This window comes from Anas acuta, chromosome 18 (assembly GCF_963932015.1).
Source record: "Anas acuta chromosome 18, bAnaAcu1.1, whole genome shotgun sequence".
Classification (NCBI taxonomy): domain Eukaryota; kingdom Metazoa; phylum Chordata; class Aves; order Anseriformes; family Anatidae; genus Anas; species Anas acuta.
This window is the reverse complement of record NC_088996.1, coordinates 9,729,550-9,749,490: the sequence shown is the minus strand read 5'-3', so window position 1 is coordinate 9,749,490 and position 19,941 is coordinate 9,729,550. Positions and strand designations below refer to the sequence as shown.

At 35.9% G+C, this 19,941-nt stretch overlaps 1 protein-coding gene across 13 annotated transcripts in view; it reads left to right on the top strand.

Moving 5' to 3' along the window:
- The window catches only part of BPTF (bromodomain PHD finger transcription factor), a 57,011-nt gene that overhangs the window by 24,649 nt on the left and 12,421 nt on the right, over nucleotides 1-19,941 (top strand). For 6 of the 13 annotated variants that reach the window (XM_068655475.1, XM_068655470.1, XM_068655474.1 and 3 more), the window contains 20 exons: nucleotides 502-672; nucleotides 819-994; nucleotides 2,192-2,547; nucleotides 2,821-2,952; nucleotides 3,477-3,606; nucleotides 4,364-4,499; nucleotides 5,635-5,850; nucleotides 6,145-8,572; nucleotides 9,545-9,669; nucleotides 9,926-10,054; nucleotides 10,338-10,488; nucleotides 11,270-11,393; nucleotides 12,727-12,979; nucleotides 13,415-13,576; nucleotides 14,507-14,655; nucleotides 15,079-15,202; nucleotides 15,713-15,936; nucleotides 17,302-17,524; nucleotides 17,759-18,642; nucleotides 19,415-19,497. In XM_068655475.1, the coding sequence (XP_068511576.1) occupies nucleotides 502-672; nucleotides 819-994; nucleotides 2,192-2,547; nucleotides 2,821-2,952; nucleotides 3,477-3,606; nucleotides 4,364-4,499; nucleotides 5,635-5,850; nucleotides 6,145-8,572; nucleotides 9,545-9,669; nucleotides 9,926-10,054; nucleotides 10,338-10,488; nucleotides 11,270-11,393; nucleotides 12,727-12,979; nucleotides 13,415-13,576; nucleotides 14,507-14,655; nucleotides 15,079-15,202; nucleotides 15,713-15,936; nucleotides 17,302-17,524; nucleotides 17,759-18,642; nucleotides 19,415-19,497 (6,376 nt within the window). The remainder of the gene's footprint in view (nucleotides 1-501; nucleotides 673-818; nucleotides 995-2,191; nucleotides 2,548-2,820; nucleotides 2,953-3,476; nucleotides 3,607-4,363; nucleotides 4,500-5,634; nucleotides 5,851-6,144; nucleotides 8,573-9,544; nucleotides 9,670-9,925; nucleotides 10,055-10,337; nucleotides 10,489-11,269; nucleotides 11,394-12,726; nucleotides 12,980-13,414; nucleotides 13,577-14,506; nucleotides 14,656-15,078; nucleotides 15,203-15,712; nucleotides 15,937-17,301; nucleotides 17,525-17,758; nucleotides 18,643-19,414; nucleotides 19,498-19,941) is intronic. The other 7 variants (XM_068655479.1, XM_068655476.1, XM_068655469.1 and 4 more) reach the window with 6 other exon arrangements.

Genomic DNA, 19,941 nt, shown 5'->3' with positions numbered 1-19,941 from the left:
CCAATGGAAAGGAAATCAGAATTCCTCAGCATTAATGTACTGAGATGATCAAAGTCAGTGGAAAATAGATGGGGAAGGGAAAAGGTCATGGTTTGAGGAACAGTTAATGCATGATACAATCGAGAGAATCAAAGAAGCTGCAGGAAGACCAAGTTTCATAAAATCTGCATCTTAAAAGCAAAACAAAATCTCAGTAGAGGGCTCGCAGTGTGCCCATCTATAGGGGAAAAAAAATACACTTTGTATTTCAAATTCATTCATCCAAATACAGATTTCAGTTCTTCAGAACTGTAAAAGTTGAAACTGCTTGAAACAGAACAAAAAGATAAAATATCTTTTTATGGATTCAGTGCTCTGAAGGGAATTTATATTTTATGGGTATTTCTTTCCAGTGTAGCAAAAGATGTTCATCTGACTTTAAATTTTTCATCCAAAATATAAAATGAAATTTGCATCTATACATCTTAAAGGAAAACTAAAAATGAAGTTGTTCTTTTGTAGAAGAGACTGGTCAGATGATCCCCAGCAACAGCAGTGCGTCTGCTGCAGCTCTACAGGCAGATGTTGAGAACAGCAACAGTAGTGAGCTCAGCTCTGTGCAGAATGACTCCGTTAAGATGCCTGATGATGCTGAAAATGCAGAGGGGGGATCCCAGACTTCAGATGACATAGGTAAAGAGGCAAAGAAAAAAAAAAAATACATGCTTGATCTCTTATTTTCATGTTATGCATCTTTTTACTTTATAATTTCCATAAGTCAACAGAAAACTTTTAGTTTTTAGGTTTGTTTTAAAAGCTTTTTTATTTTTCCTGGGCAGGAGATAAGTCTAATGGTGAAAGAAGTGATTCTCCAGGCACAGGAAAAGGCACGCCAGGTTCGACGCGAATGCTCACAAGATTACGAAATCCAGATAGCAAGTTGAGCCAGATGAAAAGCCAACAGGTTGCTGCTGCAGCACACGAAGCAAATAAGTTATATAAAGAAGGCAGAGAGGTTTGTATACTTAAGGAAAAACCAAAGTAGTAGTAAAAGTGTAACAGAAAACCAATCATAGTTTTTTTTTTTTTTAAAGTATTTAAACTTTTTTAAAGTGATTTTGGCAGACTGTAAAGGTCATTAAAAAAAAAAGTAAAAATAATAAATCAGCAAATGCTTAAAATGTTGTTTCAGAAGCTTTTTTCCCCTTTTCCTTTGTTCTTGCATTCTAAATCTATACAATGATACACCAGTGACCAGTGTGCATATTCTCCTTTAATACACCGGTCGTAAGTTAGGGAATTGTTTACTATATACCCAGCAGTAAGTTATATATGTTTTTTTCCCACTTTTGTCTTCAGGTCTTTCAGAACTGATGTGCCAAAAATGTGACTTAGTAGTGTTTTGTATTTGATTATTGTTTGAATACCTGGGTAATAGCCAAGTTTCCAGTTCACCACAAGTCTGTACTGGCAGATTATGTTGATTTAAAAACAATCATTGCAAAATTGTAGCACTTCTGGATGCAGACTGAAGTGAAAGCTCTCAGATGACTGTCATTTGGTATAAATCTTTAGTGTGGCTGTAGGTTTGTGTTATGAGATAGCTCAGTTTCTCCAGAAATGGAATGTTTGAATGTTAAGCATTAGCTGCACTTATTTATTGTCATTGGTGTATTAATTTTATTTTTGTTAGCTGGTTGTCATTATAAGTTAACGCAACTGTGTTTGTGAGCCTATCTGATCACAAACATCTCTGATTTGGAACTCCTTTATGAGTAGCTAGAGCAGTGTTGTTATCCATGCCATGTTTTCAAATTCGGAAATACTTGTTGGCTTAGCTAGGTGTAGGAATTCTGTGATTTACCCAGGAGGTGTTTCACAGACACTTTAGTTTACTTCAGTTTAGTGAGGCTATTTTCCCAAAGCCATCTCCCTCAATAGACATAATTCAGAGCAGCCAAACAGGTTCCTATTTGACCTCCTGAAGAGCCTGGGTGGCTTTTTTTGTCATTGTTGAAGTTGATCTTCCTAGTTCTATATGCAATCTGTGATGAAGTACTTATATTTAACATATTGGTTCAAAGTTACTTGCTTCTGCAAACTAATGCAAGATATTTTTATGAACTTTACATATAGGCAGTTGAGACCTTATACTGTGAGTAATCAAACAGAATGATTTTTAAAGGTCCCAAATGTTTCCTTCTTTAACAAGGTTCTGGTGGTCAACTCTCAAGGTGAAGTCTCCCGAATGAATGCAAAGAAGGAAATTGTGATGAAAGGAAATATCAACAACTATTTCAAATTAGGGCAAGAGGGGAAGTATCGTGTTTATCATAATCAGTATGCCACGAATTCATTTGCATTGAACAAGCACCAGCACAGGGAGGACCATGACAAGAGACGACATCTCTCGCATAAATTCTGTCTGACTCCAGCTGGAGAGTTCAAATGGAATGGGTCTGTACATGGGTCCAAAGTTCTTACCATATCCACTTTGAGGCTAACTATTATCCAGCTAGAAAACAATATCCCGGCATCATTCCTTCACCCTAACTGGGCTTCCCACAGGTAAATTAATAAATGAAAAAATATCTTCTCTTGTATTTTTGCTAATAGCATTAACGAGCAGTGGTCTTTGCTTTTTGAAATTGGTGGTTTCCAAGCGCCATGCTTCAGTAGATTAAAATATAATGTGTTTGTGTGTTATGATGAACGACTAAAAGAATTGCACATCTGAGTGAAGTATTAGAATATAGGAGATTTTATCCCATTAAATCTCATTAACATAGTATGCTATATTAGTACATGTATATATTTCAGGTTATCTTTTTTCCAATTTAGGTCTAACTGGATTAAGGCTGTTCAGATGTGCAGCAAACCTAGAGAATTTGCACTAGCTCTGGCTATATTGGAATGCGCAATTAAACCAGTTGTCATGCTGCCAATCTGGCGGGAATCCTTGGGACACACTAGGTAAAAATATGAAAATATTTTTTTTATATATACGTATATCTCATATACATTATACATGTATCTTTTTTGAGTATGAGAACTTTACTGTTTTACAGTTACTAGTTTTTCTATACCTGTATGAATTACATTCAATTTCAGTCTGTTGTATTCAGTACTTAAAAATAGTGTTTTTTCTCAAGCAGAAAAACTGAAAATACATGAAAAGATTTCAGTAGTGTCCCTGCTGCTGTAAAGCAAGTTTGTTTTCTTTCTGAGCTAGTCTTCAAGTGTGGAAGACTAGAAAAGCAACTTTCAACACACTGAGTTTGGTAGAGTCTGTCTTTCGTTTTTCATTGCTCTGTAAAAGAAGAAATTAACTTTTTGATGTAGGTATGGTTGCAGGCAGCTGTCTGCCTTATCAAAATAGCCAAAAAAAGTAGTGTTCATATTGCAATTAGTACATATATGTTGTTTGACTTCTTATATTTGTTTACAAGATCCTGTGCTTAAATATATTCAAAAGTACTTACATCTGTGTTTATTAGATTACGCAGAATGACAGCAATAGAAAGAGAAGAAAAAGAAAAAGTGAAAAAAAAAGAGAGAAAACAAGAAGAAGAAGAAACGATGCAGCAAGCTACATGGGTGAAATACACATTCCCTGTCAAACATCAGGTAAGGTTTTATTTTGCATGAAGACCAAACTGTCAATTTCTTTTTTTTTTCTATTTTCTTGGACTTACATAAATGTCAATTAGTGCATTACTCCCTGTCATTGGGGTAGGAGCCATGCCCACATACTAAAGCACACAGTCTTGACATGAGGAAGGTTTGAGATTCATTGCTGTCTTAGCTACACTTCCTGATTTGGCAGATGATTATCTGCAAAATGCACTCCTTCCTAATGGAAGAGTCTTAGATGGATATTGGAATCTTGTCTGTGTCTGTTTCCAGCACTTCCCTCCTCACCCTGCCCCCCAAACCAGCTACCTTTACTTCAGAAGGTTATATAAATAGAAATCCATTTATATGGTAAACATATCTTCTACAGAAGATGGTAAATACTTTCATTGTAGTGGTTCTTCGCTCTAAATTTATTTGCTGTAATAGACATACCGGTTGATTCAAAAAGTTATATAATCTTTCAGCTTTTAGGTAAATATCTGCTTACTGTTAAATGAAGAAAATATGAATTTGCTGTTGCTGTGGTAGAATTGGCAGATGATTGGCAGATACATATTGAAATATGATATATGATACATAATGATATATGATAAATAACGTAGATAGCATATTGACAAACTTCAGTTTGCTTGAGAAAGTAAGTAAATTAAAAGGTTAAAAATCCAAAGACATCTGATGTTTTTAAATTAATGCATACATTAACAGCAAATAGCACCATTAAAACTAATGTTTTAAAAATGTTTAACAGGTTTGGAAACAGAAAGGAGAGGAGTATAGAGTAACAGGATATGGTGGTTGGAGTTGGATCAGTAAAACACATGTCCATAGGTTTATGCCCAAGCTGCCTGGAAATACCAATGCAAATTACAGAAAGTTGCTACCAAGTAAGTGTCTGCATCACTTAGAATCTTTTTAATTACTAATATACTACCGTTTGTTGCTTTTGCAGTTAATTACATGTGTGTAATGTTTCTTGTGTAGACTTTGTTCCAGGTAGTGTTCCAGAGAAGCTTTCATGGATCTCTACTCATTATTGTCAGTATAGTTGGTTCAGTTGTCAGAGACAGTTTTTTAGCTACATAAAAATGTTTCAGTTAGGAAGTTGTGTGTAATATTGTACACCTTTAGATTTATGTAAATTAGATAAATATGTAGATAATCACATGCAAAAAATACCTAAAATATTGGTGCACGTATTCATCTCTTTTTCTACATTGACATAATACTATTAACCAATTTTGTCTGTAATTTTGTCTTACAGTGTTGTAAGGGGGGGAAAATGATTTTTTCTAGAAAGTTCAAAACACCTTATATCTTTTAAAATAAAACCTTGGGATCAATAAGTGTGTTGCACAGTTAACTTCTAGAATGCATCCTGAACTGCTGAAGTCTTATTTGTAATTCTTGAGTTTCCTTTTACATTTCAGAAAACGGTGGTTCTCGTTATGTTATATATCAAAACTTCTTTTATCACATGCTGAAGTAAAACTTCCCATGTAGTTTCTAAATGGGTCAAACACAAAATAGATGCTGCTGCTTTTTGTTATTTGTGTGATTGTTAAATTAGATTTATTTTTCTTTCTCAGTTGAAGTTAATGGACACTGCAGTGCCAAGCATCAAATCCCTTGAATACTAGTATTCATTCTCAGTTTATCTGTAGAAATCAAAATTATTGAAAACTATTTGTGAATTTTCAGCATATGAATGAATGCTTTTATTAGGCTGTTTTTTTTCAGAAAGTGATATTTAATTTCCTGGAAAAGTTGTCTCAGAAAAGCTGAACGTGAACTCCTGAAACAATAGTGGAAACAAAGTATTTTATCCCTGGTGGGCCTTTAGGTATTTTTTATTCAGTATTGCAGGAAGCTTAATCTGTGATGTCACAATTATATACTGTACTGTATTTCTGAATTTCAGTAATGTGCAAATGATTTAAGTGGTAAACCAAAATACATTAAAATGTAGCAGGTGATTTTTTTTTTTGAATAACTGAAACCATGTAATTAATCTGTTAATAGCAAAAAATGAAGATGAAAAATGCAACTTGGATAAACGAAAAGGTTCAATAAGGGTAAAAGCAGAGAAAGATAGAACAAAGGATTCTCATGATCTGCAAGCAAAGGAGAAAGCAGATGCTTCAGAAACCTTGGAGAAAGTCAAAGAAGAAAAGTCAGGTGAAGAAAAAGTAGAAACTGATACAAATTCTGAAAACTCAGATCATGCAAAAGACAAAGGTGATATACATAAATTGTTACAAAGCTAGTTATTCATTGCAGCACTGTATGTGTAAAAGTGTATGACCTCATAAATAACTATTAAAAAAACTGTAACAGATTTTGTCCAGACATCTAAAATGTCTCAATTAAGTGATAATTATCCCTTGTAGAAATGTGTAGAGTGTTCGTTCCCATTTCTTGAAATGTATTAATGTGCTAAAAGGTGCATTTAATTCTTAGTACTTAATGTAAGAACATGCTTTTCGTACTCATTGTTAGGGGAGTTTACTGATTTTGAATTATTCTTCACAGTGGAAAAAGAAATTGATGGTGAAAATGATAAAGTCATCAAGGAAGAACCTATGGATATCGATGATGTGAAAATTGAATCCCCGATAAAAGATGAGGATACTCATTGTAAGCTTGATATAATCAATGTCAGCGAAGGTTTTCATTTAAGGACTTGCTACAAAAGGAAAGTAAAATCATCAAAATTAGATGGACTACTTGAGAGGCGAATAAAACAGTTTACACTGGAAGAAAAACAACGTCTAGAAAGGATGAAACTGGAGGCTAGTGCTAAAAATGGAGGCATTCAATCTATAAGTCCCCAGAAAAAAATAGATGAGCTACAAATGAGAAAAGTAAAAGAAGGAAGCCAATTTGACATGTCTTCCCAAAATCAAACCTATCTTTCTGATAAAATCCAAACTGAAGATACAAGACAGGATAGCTTGCCAGTCAGCAGCATCTCTTGTACAAAAACTGGGGAGCTAGATGAGCCTTCATTGCCTTCAACAAATAGGCTATCAAAAAGAGAAGGGCAGCTACTGGATGAGGACTCACCTCAGTCCTCTGAAGGTGAGTCCTCTGTTCAGAATGATAGCAAAGAGAACAACTCCAAACCTGGGACTGCTGATAAATGTCAAGGACAAGAGGCTCTTAAAGAGTGTGAGACTTCCTTTGTGGATGGCTTGAAACAAACAAATGCAGATGGTAAAGTCAAATGTGATGTTCTGGAAACAAATGAAAGACCTTTGAAACAAAAACTACCTATTGCCAGAGTATCTCCGGGTGAATGTGAAAACTCAGAGCCAGTGATAACTGAAAGCAGCTGTAGAAAAGATGCTCTGGCCATTTTAGAAAAAACAGACTCAGAAGGGAATTCTGAACAGCAGAGCAAAGATCCAGAAAACAATTGTATGATAAAAAGCCATTATGAACCAACACCCTTACAAGAAGGTGAAATAGGGGAAAACGTTACTCCAAGAAAGACTGAAAGTAAATCTGAAAATAAGATCAGATTTCACCAAAAATTGGTGAGTAAAGATTTAGAATCACTTAAGACAGAACTGAATTCTGAAAGAAACCTTGAAGGTCAAACTCTGGAATGTGCAGATAGGACAGAAGTTGATGAGGAACTACTGAGCTCTAAGTTAACAGAGGCTAATGGTCAAAAGAAAGATCAAGAACTGAAAGTGGAGGCAAGTGCCATAAACAAATACCTTGATCAAACAAATGTAAATTATGTTACTGACAAAAAGAATAACAAAGATGATGTAACTGAGATGGACTTAGAAAAAGATAAATCTGCACTCCAAATGAATGGAAAAGACAGTGATGCTAAAGTACTATCAAATGATGAATGCTTAGTTAAAGATACCTGTGAAGCTACAGCAGGAGATGATACCGAACCAAAAATTAATAATATTAATAAATCAATTCAAGAGCATGAAATAAAAGCATTGCCGTTTAGGGAATCTTTGATAAAACCATTCATGAATGGTGATATAACGACAGAGGACACAATTAACAAAAATACCATGGACCCAAAGTCATCTCTGCAGAATTCACCTGAGTTTGAAGCTGGAGACAGTCTTCAGCCATCAGATGAAGTTCTGAAGTATGTGCAGAAAGCTGAAGAAAAACAGCTTTCTCCTCAAAGAGCTGCCTTTATTGGTGCTGCTTCCACACCAACAAATACTTTATGTAAAGAAAATAACCTGAGTAGTGAAACAGAATCTATGGAAACTGAACTTAGTGAGGAGAAGAAAGTTGCTCCATCGCCTGTAACGTCATGTGAGGAATCTAGTTTGAGTAGTGACTTTGCTGATCAGAATGGTCTACAGGCATACAAAGTGGAAAATGTTAATGGAGAGAATAAAACAAAAACTGTTATTACTGAGGTGACTACCACAACATCAACTGTTTCTACAGAATCCAAGACTGTCTTTAAAGTTGCAGAGACCCTAGCATCTAACGATGAGAAAACAACAGTAGTATCATCTACAGAAAATTGTGCCATATCCACTGTAACTACCACCACCACTGTAACTAAGCTTACCACTCCAGCTACAAACAGTAATGTTGATGTCATTTCTGTACAAGAGCATAGTAAAACAGTGATTACAACAACAGTAACTGACTCGCTGACGACCCCAGAAGGCACATTGGTGACTTCCATGACTGTCAGCAAAGAGTATTCTACAAAAGACAAAGTGAAGTTAATGAAATTTGCAAGACCCAAAAAAACTCGTTCTGGAACTGCCTTGCCATCTTACAGAAAATTTGTAACCAAAAGCAGTAAAAAAAGCATATTTGTTTTACCTAATGATGACTTAAAAAAGCTGGCCAGAAGAGGAGGGATCAGAGAAGTTCCCTATTTCAATTATAATGCAAAACCTGCCTTGGATATCTGGCCATATCCATCCCCAAGACCAACTTTTGGGATCACGTGGAGGTATGTACTTAGTTATGTTCAAATTTTTGGCTTTGAAAGAAGTTCTTGAGCGGCCCTGTTCCACAAAAATAAACATAGTTAAATTATAGTTTAGGAAAGCCAGCACTAATAGAGAATCCTTATCTGGTTTTGGCACCAGAAACTTCTGTTGGGAAGATTTTTACAAGAACAAGTTCAGTTTGTTGATAGTGTAGGTGAAGTCATACAGAAATCTAAGGGCCAGTTAAGTTGTGTACCAGAACACTGAGGTATCTGTGGCACTCCATTTTTCAGGTTTGCTTCCCATTTTATTCTAGAAAATGTCATATATCCAAGCCACACAGCAGACTATAAAACATTGTCACTGTAAGACTCTTCTGGTATCAAACAGTTATTTGATTGTGCCCTTTGAAGCTATGAGAAGAAAGCAGCAGAAAATTTCCAGTTCATAAACTCTCATAGCAGTGAGTGGAAATGAAGCGTTGTTTTACCTGTGGCCATCAAGCTGACGGAGTATTTTAAAGAATACTGTTTCCACTGAATCTTCAAATAGCCATAATTAAATGGGGTTCACTTTCATTAGACTTTTTTGTTCAGACTCTGGATTGATTTGAATAAGCTTGGATATTGATGCTCTTGTCCATAATAAATTTGGGGTTTGTTAAGTGACATGAGTTTTACATCTAGGATTGGATAACCATACTGTGTTTTTTTGTTTTGTTTTGTTTTTTTTTTGCTGTTGTTCAAACCCTTTATCTACCTTTTAATTCTGAACTTCCTTCTTAGAATTTTCGAAGAGCACTTTGCCTTGAGTTATAAAATCAAAACCTCTTGCATGGTTGGCTAGAGTGGAGCTGTTATAAATTTTGCTATTATTTAAAAAAAAAGTATATATTGTTCAGTAAAAGTAGAACAGAAGACCTGTCTCATTGGTTTGGTTAGGTTTATTAAATACATTTTTACTTTAAAATATAATTAATGCTCTGTTGTTAGATACCGACTTCAAACAGTGAAATCATTGGCTGGAGTGAGCCTTATGTTGCGGTTACTGTGGGCATGTCTCAAATGGGATGATATGGCTGCAAAAGCTCCACCTGGGGGAGGAACTACACGTACAGGTATCTTTTCTTTAAATTTCTGTGTTTCCTAATGTAACAGCTCTTGCTGTTAATTTTGATTACTACTTTAATTCCAAGCCTTTCTGTAAAGGTTTGATGTTCGCTATGGCACTTGATAGATCTATAGGTAGAGATTTTAACAGCGAACAGTTTGCACTGTAGTTGTTATTTCTTTACCTTGAGTGTATTGGATTGATAGGAGGTTCAGCTTTTATTTGTTTTCTGCTATTAACGTGTTAGGACTAATCTGTTGTAGAAACATCTGAAACGGAAATTACAACAACGGAAATAATCAAGCGAAGAGATGTTGGCCCATACGGAATCCGGTCAGAGTACTGTATAAGAAAAATTATTTGTCCCATTGGTGTGCCAGAAGCTCCAAAAGGTACCTTTGTTTATACATTTTTCCCCTCCCCATAAGCTCCTACAGAAATTAAGGTAACTGGACCTTTATGTTAATTCAGATGATCATAGGAGCAAATATAGCTTGACATGAACTATTAATTCTCCTGTGTAAAGCAAATGATGCATGTAACAAACTGACTTGATCTCTCTGAAGCTGGAAGGCATTTCTGTTTCTAAAATGAGACAGATACTAAATCTTGGTTTATGCTTCAGTTTTGTTTTACGGTTGAGCTTAATGCGTGTGTTTTGACTGTTCTCTAAAGAAACTCCAACACCCCAGAGGAAGGGACTGCGATCAAGTGCTTTAAGGCCAAAACGGCCAGAAACACCCAAGCAAACAGGCCCTGTTATAATTGAAAGTTGGGTGGCAGAAGAGGAATTGGAATTATGGGAGATCAGGGCGTTTGCTGAAAGGTAAACCAACTCAAACTTTTTTTTTAAAAAAAGTTTTTATTTTTGTGTGCATGTTAAATAAAAGTTCCCACTAGATAGCACAAACTAGATGAGCTTTTACTGGTTGTAGCTGAGTGTTGCGTTTTTTTCTGTGCCTTTTGTTATGTTAAAGTTAGGTTAAAGTTGTAAAACAATTGTTTGCTAATACTAAAACTGAATTTATGCAGGTATATTAGATTTGTTAGAGCTATTTTTTTATTAATTATTCCAGTCTTATGAAGTAATCAGTGTTGTATTGCTAAAAGGCTATTATTATAAAGCATGGAAAGACGGGTTTTAGGCTACTTTTTGCATGACTTCAAACAGTGTGTGTTTAAATACTTCTATAATACAAATAAAATTGTATAGAAGTATTTTGAGTAGAGGTGAATTCAGTCTGAGGATATTCAAGTCAATAAAGTATTTTCAATATTTCATACTTAAGTGTTGAAACAACTTTGAGTCCCTTGAGAAGAATTGTTTTAAATTAATGGTGACATATAGATCATATTTTCAGTCTCAGATGTAATTATGAATTCCAGTTTTGGATAATAGCTTCTTGTAAGGTGTTGTAGTAGTTTTGCATCAGAGTATTTCAGGAATGTTGCATGCACTTTCAGTAGCTTATTTCAAAATACTTTTAAAACTGTGACCAGTTCTCAGTGATCTTCAGACATGACAGATGTTCCTAAATGAATCTAGGTCGATGGATGGATTTTATGTGATGGTTTAACTCTTTTTTTTGGTTGTGTGTCTTTGGCAGGGTGGAGAAGGAAAAGGCACAGGCAGTTGAACTACAGGCTAAGGTTAGTGAACAGAAGAAGGCAGGCGAATTCAAGGCCCAGTTGGAGGCTCAACTAAAACAGCAACGATTGGCTGCCCAGCAGGTGGGGGAGCTATTGGTAGTCCCACCTGTCTTGCACCATTTTTCAGTTTTAGAAACTCAAAGTTCTGGGAAGCCAGCTTCTCTTAGTCATCAAACAGTGCTGCTCCCCCTGTATGCGTTCATTATTTTGAAACAACATTAAGGCAAACATTTGTTTAATAATTAGATTCCCTTTTTTTTTCTACCTAATACAGAACACTTTAAAAAAATAATCTATTTTTTTCCCAATTTTATAAGAAATCTGAGAAACACTAGTCTCCAGGTAAGATCAACTGTGTTGTGTGGTTTAATAGAAAGGTGTCTTGGTACATAGCTGACTTGGGAATACAGCTGAATTTATTTCCACGCTCTAATCACATTGAATCTTTTGATTTTTATCTTATCTAAAGTTGGCCAAATGAAGCCCACAAAGAATTTGTTATAAAATTCAGTTACACAGTTGTATATGCACATTTACATGTGTGTATAACTAGAGCAGTGTTTTTTCCATCCTGCATGTTTTCATTACATCTTCCCTAACCAAATACATTACTAGTGAATGAGTTTTTCCGATTCGCAATAACAACCTCAATGTACTGATAATTAATCACCGAAATATAAATATAATGTTTTTCTCTATCTTAATGTAATTAAATAGTTGGCATTGTAATAGACCTGACTGATACTGCCCCTCTGTAATGTGGCTCTCTAAATTCAAAGTACCTTTTTGACAGTCACAGCAGAGAATGTTGCTGGATGAGGTGAAGGATTTTAAACCTGATTTTTTAAGCAAGTTACAAATTGAATTTACAGAGAATAATTTTAAAAATTATAATCTTGATGTTTCATTCGGTGAAGTAGAATGATAGCCTTTCTTTCTCCAGCTGTGGCAGGATCTCAGTACAGGCAGCTCTGAACTTGAGAGTGCCAGTAATGAACTCTGACGGTGTATCGCTTATGGAAGTACATAGAGGCTGTATGCACACTGTCAAAGCCAAGTTTAGATAAATACTTTTTGATTATTTTTTTAACCTTTTGGATTAGTCTGTGGCTAATCAATATGTTTTCTTTAAAATGTGTATGGAAATTAACAAAAACTGAGGATTTTAAAGATGCTATAAAGGAAAATTTCTGGTTGCGTACTCTAAGCAGAGTTGTAGTTCTGCAGGTCAAGGAGTCTGTGTGCTTGTCGTGCTTTGGGATATTCAAAGAGCTTACTCTTCATTCCTTTAAACCTGAACTAAAATCCTACCAGGGTCCTTTATTTTTCAGTACTGACAAGACAGCCTTTTTTTTTTTTTTTTTTTTTCCAAAATCTGAAAATTCTTCATTTAATTTTTTTCTAAATTCTGTAGAAACGGCTGGAACAGCAGAAGCAGATACCTGTAGCAGGCGTGGTCCCCACAGTCACTACAGCCAGCAGTACTGCAACTACTGTCTCAACTCCACAGAAAGTTGTGGTAGGCCCTTTAACGGGCCCAGTTCCCACTGGAACAAAAGTAGTCCTTACTACAAAAGTGGGTTCTCCAGCTACAGTAACATTCCAACAGAACAAGAATTTCCATCAGACTTTTGCTACTTGGGTTAAACAAGGCCAGTCTTCAACAGGTAAGTAGCTGTACATCATGGAAAGAATGTGTAACTAGGATGAATTCCAGCACACATCCTACCTACATCCAACACCTACATCTCCAGAATATAGCATTACTGCATTTTGTGTCATCTTTGCTCTTAACTCTCTTGCTATATCAGCAGGACACTTCTGAAATAAAACCTGTCTAATTTTTCTTTGTTCAGACTTGCTAGGTAGTTGTATTTCTGACCTTTCTCATGACTGACAGCTGTTTTACCAGTAATCATTGATGACAAAAGCATTCTATTCTGTAATGTACTGTTTCCTAAAAAGTCTTTACAAAAGCAAGAATGATACATTTGAAAACACTGTAAAAATAATCCTGAAGTTTGCTGTTTCATACTTGAAAATAGTCATATTCTTGACTAATTTTTCTGCTCTAAAATTGACTGTTCTGTGTACCTCAATAGCCACTAGCACAGCTGCCACTTCAGCCACAACCATTGCCAGCACAGGGCAGACCTTCCAGATCTCAGGCAGTCCAGTAACGATGGCAGGGAAAGTGATAACTAAGCTGCCACTCCCTGCAAACAGCAAGATTGTTGCCGTCAATGTGCCATCAACTCAAGGAGGTAGGGGAAAGGGAACTGAATTGAAATGTATTCCAGCTTGCTGTTTAATTCTCCATTGACACTATTTTCCCAGTGAAGTAAACTTTGTCTTGAAGGGGGAAAAAATTATGTAAGAGTTTCTAGAGCTTGTTCCCCCTGTATTGCATATTTGTGTGTCTAGGGGAAAAATGCAAGTATTTTGCCTGTAAATTATTTTACATTTCATAGTACAAAATTAGAAGCTCTATTTTTAGAATGTGGAATGAAGCATGTTTTTTTCATTATCTACATTATATTACCAACAAAATAACTTTCAAAAAAAAAAACCTGCTGCTGTTCTTAATTATTAATACCTGTATTTTGGTTCCAAATTAAGATCAGCATTTTCCTTTTTGACTTGGGAAGAGAGCTTCATATTTTGAGATTTTATGAATGTATATTAAGTAGAAAAGCTTGATTCTCTGTCTCCATTCTCCTTAGCGTCTGAGGAAATCATGAAGGCTACCAGTTTTATACTGAAGTTTCTTAGGTGACAGAAAAAGCAATATCAATTTTCTTTGGCACTATGAGCTTGTAGGTGAAAGGCTTAAACTGGTCTCCTCCTTTTTAAATGAATCAGACTGTAACTTTTGCTTAATGGTTGTATAATACTAACTTTGTGGCACCATGTCATGCAAGGACTTGTTTGCAGTTACCATCAAACTGATCTTTATGAAGATTCACTCTTTCCTTAATCTTTTCTAAAATACCTGTTGCTTAACTTCAAATGTAGCTGAAAGTATAATGCTGCTTCCATTTACAATGTGACAAAGCTTCTCCCAGGAAGTGTTAAAAGATTCAAAGGTGTTCTAGAAACCTGGAGACTGGTTTCTGAATGCCAGCCTGGAGTTGTATTTACTTCTTCTGCTGGCAATTATGTTACTAATGAATTCTCAATTTTACTTTATTTAGGTGTTGTTCAAGTTCAGCAAAAGGTATTGGGCATCATTCCATCAACAACAGGTGCAAGTCAAACATTCACTTCATTCCAGCCAAGGACAGCAACTGTAACAATTAGGCCAAATACCACAGGGACTTTAGGAACAACAAGTACTTCACAAGTAAGATGTCTTTCTGATTATTTAATACAAAAATTTGGAATATGTATATTTTAAGTTAGTGGCAGATGTTATAACTGATATGTAATATAGTTATTTATGGTCACTTTTCAACATATATATTAATATTATTATTTCAACATATATTACTTTTAGTGAAAAAAAATAATTAGAAATAATCAGAAATAATGTTAATGGATTCTTTATTTCCAGGAGGCAGGAGGTACATCAGTTCTCTCCAATTTGAAAAATTAGTATCTTAGCTTGGTAAGCCTTATTAGTGTGGGCATAAGTGGAAAAAATACTGGATCTACTTCTGTGTTCTCATTTCTTACTATGTTAAAAGAAGAAAAAAAAATACTTAAAAGAACCCAGGGGGATGCATCCTTATAAGTTTACATATGCTCTCCATTTTGATGTGTGTAGGTAATGCAAGGGACACCACTCCGTCCTGGTATGACAGTAATACGCACACCACTTCAGCAGTCAACACTTGGAAAGACCATCATTCGAACACCTCTAGTGGTGCAACAAGGTATTCTTCCAGCCAGTAGGTTCATTTTGATATTTAAATTTCCAGTGCAAAATCCATGGTTTGTTTTGTTATAAATACTTTCTGTATCATATGTCACAATGCAAAAATGTCTCATTTCAATGCTTGACTTCTGACAAGTGTTTATTTTTTGGCTTTTAAATATGTTGGTTGCAGGCTTTGTAAGTATTAACCATCAATATTGGGAAATGTACAGGTTAAAATTAAGTCCATTTGTTTGGAAGAAAAAAGTTTAGAACAACTTTGTATTGAGAAAACCTTTTCAGCTTTTTTTAAAAAAAAAGCTGAAGTTCCTCGTAAGTACATTACTTGAATGAAAATAGAAACATTTTGTAGACCTTTTTCAATCATAGAAATGGTTTCTAATGGAAATTTATGTGCAAACTGGAGTGCTTGCTTCACTTGTTTGATAATACACTATTGCAAGAAGTTGTGGTTCAGAGGTTTGCAGTGCTAATGGTTGAAATACTAAAAACGATTTTTTTATCACAAATTACTCTCTTACAGGTCAGACACAGCAGGTGGTGACTCAGATAATCAGAGGTCAGCCTGTCTCAACAGCAGTTTCTAGTACCAGCACAGCTTCTTCCAGTTCTGGACAGAAGACAGTAACAAGTCCTGCAACACCACCTCAGCAAATACAGCCACAAACCACATCGCAGCCCCCTCGACCTCAGCAGGGACAAGTGAAACTTACTATGGCCCAACTCACACAACTAACACAAGGACAGGTAAAATATTTCAGATCCTCTGGGCATGAAAATGTGCTAATGCTTGCAATATATTTTCACAGGTCTCTTGATTTCAGCAGTGAGTGTATCTGATCATAATTTTACATTCTTGGTTATGTTTCAGCCTTCATTTAGGATAACTGATAGCATAATTACAGACTGAAAGAAGCATATGCAAAGTGTACTTCTAAATATTGTATTCCTTAGTAGTATAACTAGCATTAGGAAAAATTACCAGTATAGAAAAATATCTTTGCCTTAACAGCAGTAAGGGATGTAATTATTATTTTTATGGCCTATTTTTGAAACCTTCAGAACGTAATGTTTGTTCCTTGTCTTTTGATGTTGTATGAAGATTCGGTTTTGATTTGTGTTGTCCTCAGTCTCAGAAGAAAAAGTCTCTGGAACCGGAGGAGGAAGGAGTATTTAGAGCTTCTGCTCAGATCATGAAATAGAAAAATCTAGGCAAAAAAATAAATTTAGTAGCACGCATAGGGTAAATATAGGCTTCTGTGAATTACCATAATAACTATTCTTTAAAAATATTTATAGAATATATATCTTTGTAGTGTATGGCCTGCTTGTGGTCAGTTTAGATTTTTCTATGTACAAGAGTCAGAGAGTTCACTTCCATTCTCTAAGACTTGGAAGAATTTCTGTAGGGACCTCATTCTGTTCTATGGAATCACAATGTATAAATAAGCACCTAGGTGTTGTGGTGATACCCTGCCCTCTCTATTTCAACTGAGAGCACTGTCCTGAGACAGACCATACATAACTTCTTAAAATCATCGTAATGATTAAATTTTATTTGATCTTTATGAAAGCCTAGCTATTTCTGTATACACTAGTGATATCTGGAAAGCTGGTACCCAGAGCATCAGCTTAAGCAACAGAAATTTATAACACATTGCAAACAGAATAGTCAGTCATGAAAGCTCACAGTTGGGCTGGATCTGACAGCCACTGAGGAAACCTTTGCACTGCAGAGAATTTTTACATAAAATGGTTGGGATTCTTGAGGAAGTGATTAATGTCTAAAATTATCCATGCTCTGCTTTGTTTTTAAATTCTAGGAACAAAGATTTTCCATTTTAGCTGCTTTCTGGCTAGGATTCTTGTTAATATTTGGGTGAAAATATTTGTTACTATCCCCAGCCCAGTAATCTGTTGATAGAACTGTTGGAAGAATATTTTGCTATTTCATGATCTTGGATGCTGCTTTTGGGTTTTAGGAAAATATTATGCAGTAATTTTTTTGTAAAAGTAATGACCTCTGAAATCTGAAATCCTAATTCTTCTGATTTTGAGGAAGGTCTTGCTAAGAATTGTATCACTAATACATCAATATTAACTTTTTTTCAGGGTGGCAGTCAAGGATTAACTGTGGTAATTCAGGGACAAGGTCAAACTACTGGTCAATTACAATTAATCCCTCAGGGTGTGACTGTAATACCTGGTCCAGGACAACAGCTTATGCAAGCAGCTATGCCAAATGGTACAATTCAGAGATTTCTTTTCACCCCACTACCAGCAGCTGCTACTACAGCTAGCACAACCACAACAACAGTTTCCACTTCAACCTCAGGTAAGCATTGTTCTTTTCAGCAGAAAAAAAGACTTCCGTTTAGGTTATACTGGACTTTTTGTGCAGCTGGAGAAGGTATCTTATAAAAGTAAATTTGTTAGAAACATTACAAGGCAATAAATAATTTGCTCTTTCTGCATAGAGCTATACAGTAATTTTAAAGTGTTCACCTTTAGTAAGGCTCATAGACTTGTCATTTGAAGTGAGTGAAATATTTGTTTTAATCCTGAACAGCTACAGAACAGAAACAAGCTCCACAGACACAGCCAACATCAGCGCTGCCATCAGTTCAGCCACAGCCTCAGAGTCAGCAGCAAGCCCAGCCTCAAGCGCAGAATCAGAGCGCTCAGCCTGTGACCCCAGCCCAGCCTCAGGCAGCACAGCCACCACTTCAGCCTGAAACTCAGACCCAGCCTGAATCTCAAACTCCAGCATCTGTTGACTCTCCAGTCACGCCTGAAGCACAATCGTCTAAATCTCCAGTTCAGTCGCCAGCACAGACCCAGGCTCAAGGGCAATCTCCAGCGCAAGTCCCGAGTCAGCCGCAGACTGCAATCCTTCCACAAGGCCAGTCCCAAGGCCAGCCTCAGCAACCAGCTCAGGTGCAGACTCCAACCCAACAACAGATTCAGATGCAGCCCCATGCTCCCATACAAATTCAAGCTCAGCTGCAGCAATCACAACCTCAGGTTCAGACTTCAGTCTCAACCCTTCCAACTACTCAAAGTTTAAATCAGGTTCCTGTGCAATCCCCAACTCGTCCTCAGCTGCAACTTCAGCAGCCTCCAACAAAAGTTATTACAGTGCCTCAGCTTCAGCAACAAGTCCAAGTTCTCTCTCAGCTTCAGTCACATGTTGTGGCTCAGATACAAGCCCAACAAGGCAGTGTGCCCCAGCAGATCAAGCTTCAGTTACCTATTCAGATTCAACAAACTAGCCCAGTACAGGCTCACCAGATTCAGAATGTGGTAACAGTACAAGCAGCTAGTGTTCAGGAGCAGCTGCAGAGAGTTCAGCAGCTCAGAGAGCAGCAACAGAAGAAAAAGCAGCAACAGATAGAAATTAAACGTGAGCACACCCTTCAGGCTTCTAATCAAAGTGACATTATCCAGAAACAGGTAAAGTTAACAGAAGGAAATTAAAACTTAATTAATGAAAGAAATCTAATTTTAAATGCCTGTTCTTGTTACCGATGTTAATACATTTGATAGGCAGTTAATTTGATTCTTTCAAAGTTAGTGCACGATTGGTTTTGGCAATTTAATGAAATATTCTAAGTTAATTCAGCACATCAAGTCAGTTGTATGATGTTTGCAGTCTTCTGACATCTTGATTCAACTTATCACTAGCTGCTGGGACAATATATATTTATTCTCAGTTCAGGAAAGATAGGTTATAGACAGGAGAGATGATGTCCAGAACACAAGTACAGTACTTTTGTTGCCTGCTATAGGGAACTGAGGTTTCAAAGAGGTATCTGAAATGTAATGCTGTTGGATGGCTGCGGGGCTTTAAAAACAAACAAAAACCAACATATATGTGTGTATGTATATATAATAGATTCTTACCTTAAAAAAAAAAAAAGTCACTGAAGAATATTGTCAACTTACATTTAGTCCCTAGGTTTAAACTCTGCATAAGGAAAATATCCTACTCTGGGGGTGGAGGTGGTGTTAATTTTTAATTTAATTTTTAAAACTTTTGAATTTCAAATAATTGCTTTAAGCAAGTACTGCCCTGATAAAATTCATTTCATGTTGTCACTTACTGAAATAAATAATACTTCAATTTTTTCCTTTATCTCAGGAAATGTCCTGGTTTTCCCAGTAGTATTGTGAAATACTGGCCAGAATTTTCACATTTTGTTTTGGATTCTCTATCATCCTACAGGTGGTTATGAAACAGAATGCTGTCATAGAACACTTGAAACAAAAGAAGACCCTGACTCCAGCTGAGAGAGAAGAAAATCAGAGGTGAATATGCATCATGGTGCAACTTTAGATGTGGAAGTTTTTCATTTAGAACATCATTTAACAGTCTATAATAAGATACTGATTTGTTAAAACTTCCTTGAAGAGACTTTGCTATGTAAAATTTGGTTAAAGTAACACTTGAAAGTAGTTGGTGAGAGCTGTAACTCAAAATGATGTTCTTAACTTTAAATAATTTAATCCTCTATATTCTCAATTTCACTTTAATTTCATGTTTTTAAAGTTAAGTGTTGCATGCTTGTGTCTGAAGCTGACTACAGTTTTTAAATTCAAGGTAAAAACCATCCTTAAAGATCATGGAATGGAGAATGAACCATTCTGTTGCAGAAAATCCTGGTTTTTATCTGTCCTTTAATGTGGTAGTTTATTTCCATTTTTGTCCCTCGGCATTACTGTGTCTCATTCTAATTCTGTACATCTCACATC